Raw genomic sequence first — 15,714 nt, 5'->3', positions numbered from 1 at the left:
TTCGACCCTGTCTGTCTGGGGTCTCTCAATGACGAATTGTCTGTAGCATGTTTGGAGGAGGTATTGTGGCCCCGGTACCAAATTGTGTACCGGGGCCACCACACTACGCAGTCAAGATACTTGTTTGGTGGAATTCAGACCAGTTGAGGGTTTTATTATTATATTGTGTGGACCACTCTATCTATACCACACTACAACTCTATACCACTCTATTTCCTACTTTAATTCTATTTAATTCTATTTCCTACTTTAATTCTATTACTAATTAATTACCATAAAGAGGAACAAAAAAAACCAATTTTACCAAAAGTATAATATGACTTAGACTTACAAACACTACACTTTAAAGATCGTGCCTTTAAATGAAAAAGTCAGTCTTCATTGCACGACTATGTGCAACAGGGACATTTTTTTGGGTTTACAAAGTCAAACAATAACACTTCGACCCTGTCTGTCTGGGGTCTCTCAATGACGAATTGTCTGTAGCATGTTTGGAGGAGGTATTGTGGCCCCGGTATCAAATTGGGTACCGGGGCCACCCCACTATGCAGTCCAGATACTTGTTTGGTGGAATTCCGACACGTGGAGGGTTTTTTAATTATATTGTGGCCTCGGTACCAAATTGTGTACCGGGGCCACCACACTACGCAGTCAAGATAGATAGATGCGTATTGCGTATCATAGATAAAGTACATTCAGTGGTGTGGGGCAAATTGAAAAATATTCCAAATGCACTGACATTATCAAAAACAAGAGGTTGTCACACGCTAAAACTCCAACATGTATATGATGGAGAGGATGGAGGAGCAGCCGTATGTGTAGTGTAATGCAGATCTGTTGAAGGTTTTTTATATATTTTATTGTGGTGCCCAGTGCCCACTCCTCTACGCAGTCCAGATACATTTATTGGTGCGAATCATAAAAGTTCAGGGTTTTTAATATATATTGTGGTGACCCACTCCTCTACGCAGTCCAGGTACATTTATTGGTGCGATTCATAAAAGTTCAGGGTTTTTAAGATATCTTGTGGTGACCCACTCCTATACGCAGTCCAGGTACATTTATTGGTGCGATTCATAAAAGTTCAGGGTTTTTAATAGATATTGTGGTGACCCACTCCTCTATGCAGTCCAGGTACATTTATTGGTGCGAATCATAAAAGTTCAGGGTTTTTAATATATCTTGTGGTGACCCACTCCTCTACGCAGTCCAGGTACATTTATTGGTGCGAATCATAAAAGTTCAGGGTTTTTAAGATATTGTGGTGACCCACTCCTCTACGCAGTCCAGGTACAATTATTGGTGCGAATCATAAAAGTTCAGGGTTTTTAAGATATTGTGGTGACCCACTCCTCTACGCAGTCCAGGTACAATTATTGGTGCGAATCATAAAAGTTCAGGGTTTTTAAGATATTGTGGTGACCCACTCCTCTACGCAGTCCAGGTACAATTATTGGTGCGAATCATAAAAGTTCAGGGTTTTTAAGATATTGTGGTGACCCACTCCTCTACGCAGTCCAGGTACAATTATTGGTGCGAATCATAAAAGTTCAGGGTTTTTAATATATTGTGGTGACCCACTCCTCTACGCAGTCCAGGTACAATTATTGGTGCGAATCATAAAAGTTCAGGGTTTTTAAGTTATTGTGGTGACCCACTCCTCTACGCAGTCCAGGTACAATTATTGGTGCGAATCATAAAAGTTCAGGGTTTTTAATATATTGTGGTGACCCACTCCTCTACGCAGTCCAGGTACAATTATTGGTGCGAATCATAAAAGTTCAGGGTTTTTAATATATTGTGGTGACCCACTCCTCTACGCAGTCCAGGTACAATTATTGGTGCGAATCATAAAAGTTCAGGGTTTTTAATATATATTGTGGTGACCCACTCCTCTACGCAGTCCAGAAAGATACCTTGTTGCAACGTTTTGGACTAATAACTATATTGTGAGGTGTTCACAATACACTGTAAATTAGTAGAAATGCTTGTTATTGAATGTTATTGAGGTTAATAATAGCCTAGGAGTGAAAATAAGCCCAAAAACTTGATTTTTAAACTTTTTATGTTTTTTTCAAAAAAAATCCGAATCCAATACCTTAAATCCGAACCGAGACCTTTCGTCAAGTGTTTTGCGAGACAAATCCGAACCTCAAAAATAACGAAAATCCGGATCCAAAACACAAAACACGAGACCTCAAAAGTCGCCGGTGCACATCCCTACTTCTAACAAAGCAGTCATGTATGAGGGGGCAGTCAGACATGGAGGGTCTCATGTAGAGTTGGACCTAGGTCCAGTTGCGTAAAATATAAATTTCACTACTGCGCATGCCCACAAAAAGACTTAACACACAGCAGCAGTTACACATAGAGGATACTGTCATAGTGCCATAAATACACAGTAATAAATATCATTCAGTATTACACCTCCTACTGTCAATCACTGAACCACAATATTTTCTGACACAGACTCTTTCCAGGACTGAGAGACACCTCTAAAGTCAACAAGGATGTAAGACACGTCCATGAACACGGTGGTGTATTTTGGCAGGATGCTGAATTTGTGAGAAAACCAGTGAAATTAGCTTAATATGAAAGAATCTCAGTTTTGCATTATAAAAGGATGGCTCAGTTAATCATCAGATTAAATAAAAAAATCCAGCATTTCAAGCATCCGCTACAGTTTTATTCTAACACAGCACTTGTTGTACTTCTGGCGGTAAATGTATCAAGCTGAGAGTTTTCCGGCGGGTTTGAAAAGTGGAGATGTTGCCTATGGCAACCAATCAGATTCTAGCTAAATGATAGCTAGAATCTGATTGGTTTTTCAAACCCGTTGGAAAACTCTCAGCTTGATACATTTACCCCCTGGTGTTTTTACTGCTCAAAATAACTAGCACGGCTGTGACAAAGTCTCATGGAGCTCTCGGCTCTGCAGGTGTTAAAAAGTTATGTCTAGCGCAAGCCCGAGGTCACCACAGGACTGTCATGCAAGTGGCCCAACGATGCTATATAAGGGTCTGTTTCAGTCACTAGGGTGTCTTTTAGATTGCCACGGGAAGGGTAATTTGTCCATCCCAGTCTGATCCATTCTATCTAGTAATGCTGCATCCAAATGTATGCTATTGGCCACATAGCAAATCCTTTATTAAAGGATTCTGCCAAACCAACTACAAACCCTACTTTACATTTCAAGTAGGAGCTACTTAAATAGTAACATTGTATCTTTAATATTCGTGTCTGAATGTGACAACCTTGTCTGCATGTAAAAATATTCTACGGAAATTGGGCTTTGTACAAATGACACTTCCAACTCAGCTTCTCAAATTTGACCTGTTTTTAGACTCTCTAAGGAAGGGTGGAAGCAGGGACATAGCCAGCAATCACTAGGTCCCATAACAAAATTTTTTTGGGTGGGGACGGGAATGTGTCTTTTTACCACTCCAGAGACCCCTGGCTCCGCACTTCTGAGCCTGCACAAAGCCGGGCCACATTCAGTGGAACTCTGTTTGGAATTTCTGTTCCATTGTGATACATCGGGCCAAACCTAGCACACCACGGACACTGAGAAGGGCCGTATGTACGTAGCCTCAGCATTCTGCTAAATTCCAAATCAGTTCCTGGATATGTTACATTTCTTCTTCTAATTAACCTAATGAATCACTTTACATCAAGCTTTCTGCTACTTTACTCTGAATTGATGGAGCTTCATCCTGGATATATTGATGGTCTAATCAGGGATGGAGAGGCGGAAGTGGGGTGTAAACCTGAAAAATTATGAGTGCTCATTTTCTTTCTAGTACCAGAATACTTTATTCATTTACTTGTTATTTATTTGTTTTCTTTTGAAATCTTTATTACATTATAAAAAGGAACTCTACCAAAAAACGTAATGAACAAAAATATAAATAAAAAACTTTAAGAACACCCATGCGATATTATATATTGAAGGTAATACTTTAAAGACGGACTCCAGCGTGTTCCTTATTTAAATCTGCACACAGGTGCATTGGTGCAACGTAAATACGTCTCGGTTCAAAAATGTGGCGCTACTTATGCGCACATCATACTTCCGTCCAGTTACACGTCTCTTGTGCTTGCAGCCCCTTGTTTACACCAGTTTTGATTTTATCCGTTCAATATACAAGCTAAATGCGCATCAAAAAATACGAATTATACTGAAGCCGTTATTACGGCACAGTGCGCGCTTTCGTATGTGTTCGTAAACAGGTGCTGTGCAGAAGGAAGGTGGCGTTAGAGACACCCACTGCGCAACAACCAATCACGGGCTATTCACCGTCCAGTCTCTGTTATAATACAGACAAAAATGTAGCTTCCTTTCTTTGTGAATTCAGTATGTGATCAATTTTAAATGAGTTAATTTTTTGAATGCGTGTTCCAGACTTATACAAAGCCCTCTTGACGTATACGTGCTACAGGATGTCTCAGTCTTGGGGTCTAGATGTAAAATCTGAAGTTGACTTACTTAATAAATTAGCTTGAACTTTGGCTTCCAATTTTCCACCTGATTGTCGCTTCTCTACCGTCTCTGCAGCCAGAAAGAGCAGCGGGAGCATGATGCACGCGTTCATAAGACTCATGTCTGCAATAGATAGAGGTAATCATGGATACAGATACACATAAAACCACAAGGCAGTATAAGTAGCTTCAAACCCACAACACAGACAAAAGAGAGGATAATGTATCGTTCGGCCACATTTATGGAAAGACCACATCAGGCTTGGGCAGCAGTGGTACAGGGGCGGCACTTTGGTCCATCGTTGCTGTTCAATTTCTTGCACATCAATAATCAATTATTACATATATGCACAGTTTGCAGTTTTCCAGATGAGAGAAATTGGGCCGATCAGGACATACATTAGAAAGTGCTGATTGAAAAAAAAGAGATTGAATTTTATGGCATTGGATAATTTAAATGAACTGCTGGAGATGATGAAGGAACATTTAGGGATCCACAATTGCTCGGTGTACAGCCTTTTTCTCAATGCAAAATGATATCAAGTATCTGGCTGGTCAAACGTGCCAGTAACACTGTCTTGTTCTATAATTTAATAGGACACATTCTGCTCCTTACAGCTGCGCTTTTGCAAAAAAATGTACCGCATGTCTGAGGTGGGCGGGCCGAAGATATGAATTATCATGGCGTGTTCCCACCCACCTTATAGGCAGGTTAGCGGCCTTGCGGATGAATTGCGCAAATGTCTGGGAGGTCTCACCCTATTTTGAAAATCTCTTGGACATTACAGGTGAGTAGGTAACTGTAAAATACTACAATATGGACACAAGGATAGAAGCTTGCAGAAAGACGTGATAAATACTTCTGGTACACATACTGTTATATACATACAAATAAACACACACTCTTGAAACACCTTTTCAGGAATAGATAGTCGCAGGCAGCATGTGAGTCCAAACACACAGACACAAAGGCATAGACGCACGCCTTGACATTGCGATTTTAACCATTAATAATTCTGCACCGGGCAGCAGCACACTTTTGCTAGTAAGGAGATAAAGTGCAAATGCACAGTAAAGCCACAATATTAGGAGAGAATAGGGAGGAAATCTGTGTCTGCTGTGCAATGTTATAGGAGCAGGACAGAACCGTCAGCTCTACCAGCTGCAATAGCCATCTTGTCGTAAAGGGTTTAACAGACCTCCGTAAACAGACTGACAACGAGGCCTTTGGTGGGCAGACTTTTTTTCCGACAAGTAAAATAAAAAAGCTGACAATCTTTCTCTATTTTAAACGTTTGTCTAAATACATTCATACTCGAGCTTACTTATGGAAACGTTTTCCAACCTTTGATGGCTTAAATAAATATTCTGTCTTGGAATGGGTTTAAGGAAAAACATTCTCAAATTACAGGCAATATAGAGAGATCAACATTTGTCTACTTTAATGGCCCTATTAAAACAGGAGTTCTTTGCAGCTTGGAAGTTCTACTGAGATTCTTGGCAAGATCATTTACATAACTTCATAATAAATTCACAAGGAGTGGCAACATACGCTGCAAACTGGACGTTCGGTTCAGTGTCTGCAGTCATTAAACTTTTTAAATCTGCTGACGAGCCACAGACAAGGTATAGAAGGTGATTCTGGTACCCAATTGATTTTAATGTACGATCTGACAGTTGGCATTGTACACACAGCATGCCAGATCATTCTCAGATCGTTAGAGCTCTGCCGTGTTTATATGGTAAAACTGGCAGGATCCTCTATTCAGCACCTGGTTTCTGCATTTGCCACCTGGAACGGTTTCCTTTCTTTCCTTCTCTCTTATATAAATAAAAATTAGATCTACATTTATTCATTTTGAACTATTCAAGTTAGCGCCCTCAGTACCCGCGGGGCCTGCCATTCAGCACTGGATAATTACTGGTTGTTTCTACAGACATCACGTTATAATTTACAGTTTCCAGCAAACAAAGGTGATGATTATTCCCCGTTTGGTACTTTATTGTTGGTTAATAGAGAAAGCTGACTCACCGCTATACTAAAACAGAAGATCATCTATAAAGACCTAATTTTACTACTTCCCAGTCATTTTTAATTGCAAAGAGCTACTAAATTGAAAGATAAATCCAAACTATAAAGGTCATTTTCGATCCAGAAGAACGTAGATGCGCAGCGCGCAATTCTTCCGCAAAATGCGCCTTATACGTACAATTACACTTTATGGTAGTGACTGCATGTGCTACTATTTGCAGGATGCCTGGTCACTTTGGAACTAGACTAAGGGGACAAGGAACTGCTGTTATTACACATGTCCCATTGGTATAGTTTGAAGTTTTAATTACATTGTTATTTGCACACATATTAAAGATTTTCATGTCACTATGATTCAAAATAATGGAAACTGCGTTTATTCTGAACAAACTGCACTGTAGGTGTAAACTGAGATGCAGGAACACTCTGTTCCCGCTTGTTGGAATAGGTTCTGCAATCTACTGGGTTTTGGCAGTAAGAATATTGCAGCATCTCCCTTGTGAAGCCATAGTTGTACATTGCCAGCCTAGGTGTTGTCCTAACGTTTTAGAAGGCTGAGGATCAGGACAGGAAGCCAGCTGTGATATTATTACTGGCGGGATTTGGCCAGCAGGTACCAGCCAGGGGATGGAGGACCATTTGCACAGCTTTAAAAGCACAGACCTGCAGGGGTATTGTATATATGAGATGCACTTATGTAAATAAGTGTCCTTCATTGAAAATTTCACATTAATAATAAATGTACCAGGTATCCCGACCAAGCCTAATAAAAATGATGTTAATATTCTAAAGATGTTTTTCTTGAGAAATCCTCTGCTTGTACATCCTGGGGGAAATGTATCAAGCTACAATTTTGTTGGTGGTTTTTAAACCCCGGACATCGCCAGTGATTTTAACCTTCTGTATTATTCAGCGGCTTTGAGGGTCCAAACTAAAATCACCATTGATGTTTGGGCAGTTTCAAAACCGAGAACCATGATCCCTTTCTGGCGCGAAGTTAAATCTTTGATAGAAACGGTGATCCAAATTCCTTTACCCCTCGACCCTAAATGTTTCCTTCTACCCCTCGGATTTTCCATGGCCACTAGGCACCAAAATAAACTTGCTTGCCACATTATTTCAGCGGCCACATGTCAAGTTGCCATTGAATGGAAACAGGTCACTCCCCCTTCACTTACCGCTGTGACTAATAGGATTTGGCAAACTCATCGGATGGAATACATGACTAGCGTTATACGGAACTCCGCCAAGTCTTTTAACAAGGTCTGGGACCCATGGATGTCTTACTTCCAATACCGCTGCCCCTTTACTTAGTCATACCCCCTACCCATTCACAATCCTTCCCCTCCTCTACTTACTGCATCTTATTCTGGGGTGATTTCTGCCACACCACCCCTCTCCTCCTTTACCTATCTCTTTATCATTTATCTCTCTCTTTCTTTCTCTCCTTCTTTTCTTTCCTTAATCTTCCTTTTAAATGTAAAAATATACTTGTCCTTCTTTTACATCATCTAATAGAATCTGACCTATTCCCTTTCCGATGCACAGAGAGCTCTGTACCTTTATTTAAAGTATTGATTGTACTTTGTATGATATAACATGTATTCATATTGCATTGTATATACTATGTGACCATTAATAAACACTTGGGGCTAGATTTGCTAACCTGCGGGTTTGAAAAAGTGGGGATGTTGCCTATAGCAACTAATCAGATTCTAGCTTTCATTTATTTAGTACCTTCTACAAAATGACAGCTAGAATCTGATTGGTTGCTATAGGCAACATCCCCACTTTTTCAAACCCGCAGCTTAGTAAATCTAGCCCTTGGTTTAAAAAAAATGAAGAAAACCCCGAGAACTATGAAAATCTCCAGCGATTCAAGTAAAAAAAGTTTTTTCAAATGTAGCTAGGTTCTGACTGGCTGTTTTGTAACATGCGCTATTTTGACCTCATCAGCACTATAAAAGGCTAGCTTCTTCTAGAACATTAGACAGAGTACAGGAGAGAAGAGTGCTTTGTTGGTTTAAGGCTGGGTACACACTAGAAGGTTTTCAGCCAATTATCAGGCTAATCACACCATAAACGACCGTTTGGCCCAATATCGCATTAGTGTGTACACTGCAACGATGAACGATTATGGACAGCACGGTGGTGTAGTGGTTAGCACTTCTGCCTCGCAGCACTGGGGTCATGAGTTCAGTTTCCAACCATGGCCTTATCTGTGTGGAGTTTGTATGTTCTCCCCGTGTTTGCGTAGGTTTCCTACGGGTGCTCTGGTTTCCTCCCACACTCCAAAAACATACTGGTAGGTTAATTGGCTGCTAACAAATTGACCCTAGTCTGTCTGTCTGTGTTAGGGAATTTAGACTGTAAGCCCCAATGGGGCAGGGACTGATGTGAGTGAGTTCTCTGTACAGCGCTGCGGAATTAGTGGCGCTATATAAATAAATGGTGATGGCGATGATGCTAGTTATAGATTGATTTTTAAACTGAACTAAAAATCTTGTTCAACGATGGAAAGACGTTGCTCCAATTCAGCCCAAGTTTCATATTGATATCCGATGCCAGCTCTCACTGCCTCTTGTGACATTTTATCCGGTGGCAGCTTTGGTGTCTTTCCATCTCCTGCCTTCCGGTAAAATACTCCATCCAGTATCCAGCTTTGATCTGTAACACACTTTCTGGAACCAAGTTAACTCCCCTCTCCAGCCACCATCCAGTAAGGCAGTTTTTCAGAACTTTTGTTCATTCTGACTCACATTCCTGGACAAAGGATTATATTTATTGTTTTTACTTGTGGGAGTTTTTAATGATTTTGAATTTAGGTGTTTACTTAATAAATATGTTTGTTTATGAGCTGGTTCCTGTTATGTTTGATTACATTTCTGCCATAGTTTGATGTTTTTAATTTTTTTTTATCATTTTTTAGTGTTGTATTATATTTTTACAACCAAACTTGGTTTTTAGGTATAAATGTGAACAACAGTGCAATATTTTAAACTTCAATGATTAAACTTATATTGGGAGTAATTAAGGCGGTGCATATGCTTTTACTTACATATCCAGTAGGCATCCCTCCACCACCGGAACCCTCTGAAACCGCTCATAAAGGTCTGACTGATGCAGGATATAGGTGTTATAACACGAGCCAGCATAGCCTGCAATTTAGTGGCGGAACTACCATTCGTACAGCAGGTGCGATGCACCGGGGCCCATGGAGATAATGGGGCCCGTTGCACGGGGAACTAGCGAGATGGTGGCCCTGATTCCCTCCTCCCGGGCCCACAGCTCGCTAGTTCCGCTTCTGCTGCAACTACATTCACGATCCTCATAATTGCGTCACAGTCCACAGACAGCGGGAATAGTGGTGGTTTATATCGGTCTCCGCCCTGTTGCAAGGTGGTCTCCACGCAATGTCTGTGCAATCTATAGCCCTCAAGACATTAGGTAGTCCTGAGAGCTTATAGATTGCTAACTTCAGCTCATGCCACTGTCCTGGCTCATGTCCTGGCTGGGGAAGCAAATATATGTGCCCAACAGTGTTGGGCACAAATGTTGCCTGTATGATCCCTACCACCGGTGACCACACAGCCGGAGAGCACACATTACTCTTTGCAGCCAGAACACTGCATTGGCGTGTGACATTTATGGCTCCAGATCATCTGTTATCTGATTACCTGAACATTTGCACTACCTCCTAATCTGTGAGGGAGTCCAGGGTCAAGTGTGAGCCTTAAACATGTGGAGCCTGCAAGGATCTGGCGCTGGAGATGTTGTTCCTCCCCTCCCTCCCTTTTTATAGGCATCATAGACTGCATAGGCCAAGTGGGCTGGTGTTTTTAGCAATCTCGCCTCTCAGAACCACCTCTATTTTTATGCCACATTTTTGGTCGGTTTCCTGCTTAAACATGTAAAATACGTAGAATTTCCTTCGGGAACCTCTTTCCGTTTATGCTATACCTCAGTCATGCCCTACCACTCAATATTTTAAAAAGTCCTCATAGGTAGAGAAGTATGTGCAACGCCACAAAGTGCTTGTTTGCCACCATAGAGGGCGTGGCCATGTGTTGTGGGCGTGATCAAGTCACATAGGAAGCCATCCATGCCACACCACTGTAATAATACATTGGGTCTCATTGTCAGGAGCGCACGCAGGGGGGTTTCTGGTTCTTCAGAAACCCCTCCCCTCCACGAACGAACGGGCACAAAAACATGTATAAACATGATAAACACTGCCCCTTTCTACAGCAAGCGGGACACTGGGCTTATATGGAAAATTATATAGATAAATAGGTCTGATACCCCCGCCTATAAAGAGATTTGTCGGCTATCTCCGGCAATAACAGGAAAGCCTATTTAACAAAGACAACAGCGACACAAGTACTGCTGCACTCCACCTTTCCATGTAAACAATGATAGGAAAAAACTTTATTATTTAAATAATATAACATAATTAATTTAATATAACATCATTCTTATTTTCTAGTTTTTATATCCCCAGCGGCGCACAGAGGATTGTCGGGGGCCGACCCCGCCGACCCAAAACCCCCCCCCCCCAAAAAAAACGAGAGAGAGCCGCGGACACTTCTTTGACAGCGCCGCGGCTGCTGTATAGGACAGTGGCCACTTAGTTAGCACAGGGGGGGTTTCTAGAGACTCAGAAACCCCCACTGCGTGCGCCACTGATCCCCCCCCTAAGTGGAGCTGATAGTCCAAATCAGGGCTTCCAGTTCGACTGCGCATGTGGTCACTGTTATCGCTGACATCCAGAATCGCCACCAGTGATACTTATATTTTCTAGGTAAATTGTGGCACTAATAGGTTTTCTATCGCTGCAATAACTGGTGTTTGAAAATCCTGGTTATCGTCTCTTAACAGTAAATAGACTTGTCTGTATTAAAAGAAAACATTCTAGTATACCAAGAGAGAAAGAGTTGGTGAAACAAATAAGCACTGTTTAAAAACACAAAGCAATAAAACTATCTACAAATCGACTTAAATAAACTATGACTTTTTTCCTGCAGTTTTCATTTAAGCTAAATATGGCAAAAACAATCCAAGACTTAATGTGAGAAACTATGACTCTACTGAATATTATAGATGCTTGGGTAAACGTCCAGCAAATGTACTTGGAAAAATAACAAAATGAAATTTCAAAACAGGTCTATCCAGAGATTAAACCAAAAGTCAGAGAACAAGCCTGAATAATGGGCCAAATGGTCCTCATCTGCTGTCAACATACCCCCTATTAGCATAGAGATACCAAGCTAATTCTCCAAAATGCAGTCTGACCCTGTTAACTGTCCTCATAATTTGTATGCATGTGTGGTATATTGCACCGTGATATTGTCTAGTCATATGTTCAACGTACCATATACTTTATGGTACTTTATTGATGGCTCTAGAGAAGTACACAAAATTCATCTTGGATGCTGAATAGACCATGGATGCTACTTGGTGGACTTTCTTATGGCTAAGGTCAGCTCAGTGTGGGCCTGATTCATGCTCGAACGTAAGTCCTGTTGCGTGCCGTAATCAGTGCAATATAGCTCAGTACATGCTCAGAAAGAGACCTTACACCAATCATAATCACTATTTATTTATATAGCGCCACTAATTCCGCACTGACATCAGTCCCTGTCCCATTGGAGCTTACAGTCTAAATTCCCTAATATTCACACAGACTAGGGCCAATTCGATAGCAGCCAATTGACCTACTAGTATGTTTTTGGAGTGTGTGAGGAAACCGGAGCACCCGGAGGAAACCCACGCAAACACGGGGAGAACATACAAACTCCTCACAGATAAGGCCATGGTCGGGAATCCAACTCATGACCCCAGTGCTGTGAGGCAGAAGTGCTAACCACTGAGCCACCGTGTTGCCCCATTGCATGCAATTCATGTCTGAACGCAAACGACACTTACGACTGGCTACGACTTGAAGAGAAGAACCGGGTGGGAAGCGGCAGACTAACGTAGGTAATATGCAGTATGCATGCACATGCAGCAGGTTCAAGTTCGGGGCATCTCTTAGATACCTGTTTTTCAGCCGTTATCACTCTGTCCAGCTACAGGGCAGGTGTAAGTTCCGACTGATAGTGATGACTACACTTATGTGTGGCAGAACATATGTTTACAAGAGAATCTATACAAATGTATTTTATGTACAGTACACATTAAGAACATCCTAACTTAGGTATTTCATGTAAAAAAAAAATACAAAAATGTTTTTGTTTTTAAAAAAAAGAAAAATATATATCTATTTATTAATGATTAAAGCATTAAGACGTTGAGTGTGTTTTTTTAAAAAACACAAGTTGATTTGTCCAAATCTTGGCATTCAGTGCTGGAGCAGAATCTACTATATTCCAGGGTTTTCTAAGGACTTAGAGGTATGGCACCTACCAGTGGAGCAGGCCGTGGTAAAAACAAATACATTTGTACTACGGTTCTTAGCCACATCATGTATTATTGAGGTGAACCTCATTTGTGTCTTACCCAGGCAGATCTTAATGTCAGTCAGCAGGTACCCCCTATCCAAAAAAACATTGAGTCACCTACTCCAATTGTGCAGCAATTACAGTAGTAACGCAATTTTGAAAGAGCTTCAAAAATTTGGAGGTTGGAAGACCCTGTTTCGAAAAAGGTAGATGGTGACTTGCTGCCAAAAGTGTGTTGTTCCTATTGACTTCTGAAAATGAGTATAGCCAAGGATGTCATGATCAGGAAAAATCACAACAATTAAAAAATGAATGGACCTTTAACTGGACTCCATAGTGAAAGTGACAAGAGTTGGTAATTGATTAAGTTACTCCACCATGTCATTTAAGGCCACAACATCAGCATTCCAAATCAAGACAATATCATTGAAAAAATGCTTATAATGATGGTCATAGTGATCCATGTACAGATGCCAGGGATAAATCAGAACCCATTGCGGTTCCAGACCCTATATATATAACTTGTTAGAATAGCGAAAATAGTTATGATACAAAACTACATTCAGCAGGTAAACAATAACTTTAATCAGCGAAGAGAGATGTTCAGACTGCACAGGTGACTCCCCTGCTGCGTGAACATTAACATCATGTGGAATTATTACGTACAATAATCTAACATCCATCGCTATTAGAATAGCAGTATTGGGTAGTTGGGTTATATACTGTAGACCTTACAAAAAATCTGCAGGGTCTTTAATATAACTTAGAGGTCTTAGAAAGGATTGAAGCAAAAAAATCAATGCACTGGGCAAAAGATGTGAAACGTGAACTTCTGGCTGATATGATAGGTCTACTAGATGGCTAGTTTTGGGGGTTGTCATAAGGACAGAAAAAACCCTACGGTATGTATTGGTGTCTGCTAGTGCCGGATTATCTCACTGTCATAACTGTAAATTATGGATCACTACCGTGCCACCTTTATCTGCTGAGCGGATAACAATCAAAGGATATATTTGTAAGGATGACAAAGCAATATCTGATAGTGGATAATAGGTTAAATTAAAAAAAATAGGTCTGATATGAGGGTAGGGGTTGTTGCATGTTTCATCTTGCTGCTCCCACAGCAGTGTTTGCATACTATAGTTAAATGCACCATGACGCATGGCCGCTTATCCCCACCCCTATCACCTATATATATATATATATATATATATATATATATGTACATAATGCACAGCAGTGATCCATACAGACGGAAGTTGTCAGTCAGTAAAGTTATAGCGGTCATGACTGTGGATTTCTTGGGACACCAAACATCAACATTCTTCCCAACATCAAAGTTTCATTCTGTTATTTGCTCAGCTGAACACACAAACAAGTGTTAACAGAAAGTGACATCAAAGATCCCCTAATTACAAAATGTAGGCGCACTTCTTTTTATTAATAAACTGATGACAGACAATGGACACAGCCTGACCTAATTTTCTGCATCCATGGCTTATCATTCATAGTGACAGAAAAAATACATACTGTGACCCCAATAGGTATCTATGGTCCATATGTCACTCTTTGTGAACAATTTGTTATCCACATGTTCAGCTGAGTAAACGCAATAGAGCTTTCATGGAGGGAAATAATATTTTCTGTCAGAAGGCTTCCTGTTCAAATGAGAGAAATGTGTGAGGCATATACTTTAATTAAATTGTGCAAATGGTCTGGGTACACACTACAGGTTTTTCACCCGATTATCAGACCAATCACATGATAAACAACTGTTCGGCCCGATAGCGCATTAGTGTGTACGCTCCAACGATGAACGATTATCGTTCCAAAGCTCATCGTATTGTTTCATTTGATTTTTAAACCGGACTAAAAATCTCGTTCAACGATGGAATGATGTTGTTCCGATTTTGCAGTGTGTGTACACTCACGACCAGCAGTGTCCATAGATCTCTATGGAGTGTGCAGAGTCACCATCTTTTCAACCAATGGTTATGACAGATGAAGAGCACAGATCTGACGGTAACTCTTGTAAAACGTGTATACAAACTTTTATTTTTCCCAGTTGTTGGTAAAATTGTTAACAATATCGCATCGGGAGACATTTTCTGTAGTGTGTACCCAGAATTAGTTTTAAGAAGTGAATACTTAACATTTCTGTCGATGAGTAGATTTATTTATGCTATTTTCCAAAGTTATTTTCAGTTTTCTGAGGCTGTATGCAAAAACTACATCATGCAGACAAAGCAGTATTTATACTTATATATGTATTTGTTATATGTTAGCCTCCTGTATACTGCTGCAGGATCCTCCCTAATATCAGTGTCATGCCAACCAAAGGAGAGCAGAGGAATATTCAGCAAGTACCCTAATAGTTGGGAAAGATTAACCCCATAAATGTAGCTTCAATACCTAGACCAAAAGGTCTGCTAATATGGCTGACTGTTTTAAAGTTGCATTACCCCCTAATCGCTAAAAAATTTTCACCTGCTCTTTTCTCTCCCCCCAGAGCCTTGGGGGCTGCTTCCCGCCCTGTTATTTCCAGGGGTTCTATGATTCATCTCACAGCTCTGGCCGAAAACTTGAGTTGGGTGATGCTGCAAAGGGGGTGTGTGAAGAAGTGGACCAATCAGAATCCGCAGTCATGGATATTGCACCTTCTGATTGGTTCTCTAATACCTCTTTCTGCGGTCATTTTGAACTGGTGAACTTAAAAGTTTTGCAAACAAATTAGAAATTTCAGAATTTGAGGAGCCACTGGTT

General features: G+C 40.7%; 1 protein-coding gene across 1 annotated transcript in view; it reads right to left on the bottom strand.

Moving 5' to 3' along the window:
* The window catches only part of MATN2 (matrilin 2), an 81,714-nt gene that overhangs the window by 64,384 nt on the left and 1,616 nt on the right, over positions 1-15,714 (bottom strand). The window contains exon 2 of the mRNA XM_075213846.1: positions 4,487-4,603. Within this exon, the coding sequence (XP_075069947.1) occupies positions 4,487-4,601 (115 nt within the window). The 5' untranslated portion in view covers positions 4,602-4,603. The remainder of the gene's footprint in view (positions 1-4,486; positions 4,604-15,714) is intronic.

Source organism: Mixophyes fleayi, chromosome 5 (assembly GCF_038048845.1).
Source record: "Mixophyes fleayi isolate aMixFle1 chromosome 5, aMixFle1.hap1, whole genome shotgun sequence".
NCBI classification, from domain to species: Eukaryota; Metazoa; Chordata; class Amphibia; order Anura; family Limnodynastidae; genus Mixophyes; species Mixophyes fleayi.
Note: the sequence above shows the minus strand (reverse complement) of the source record. Positions and strands in the feature narration are given on the sequence as shown.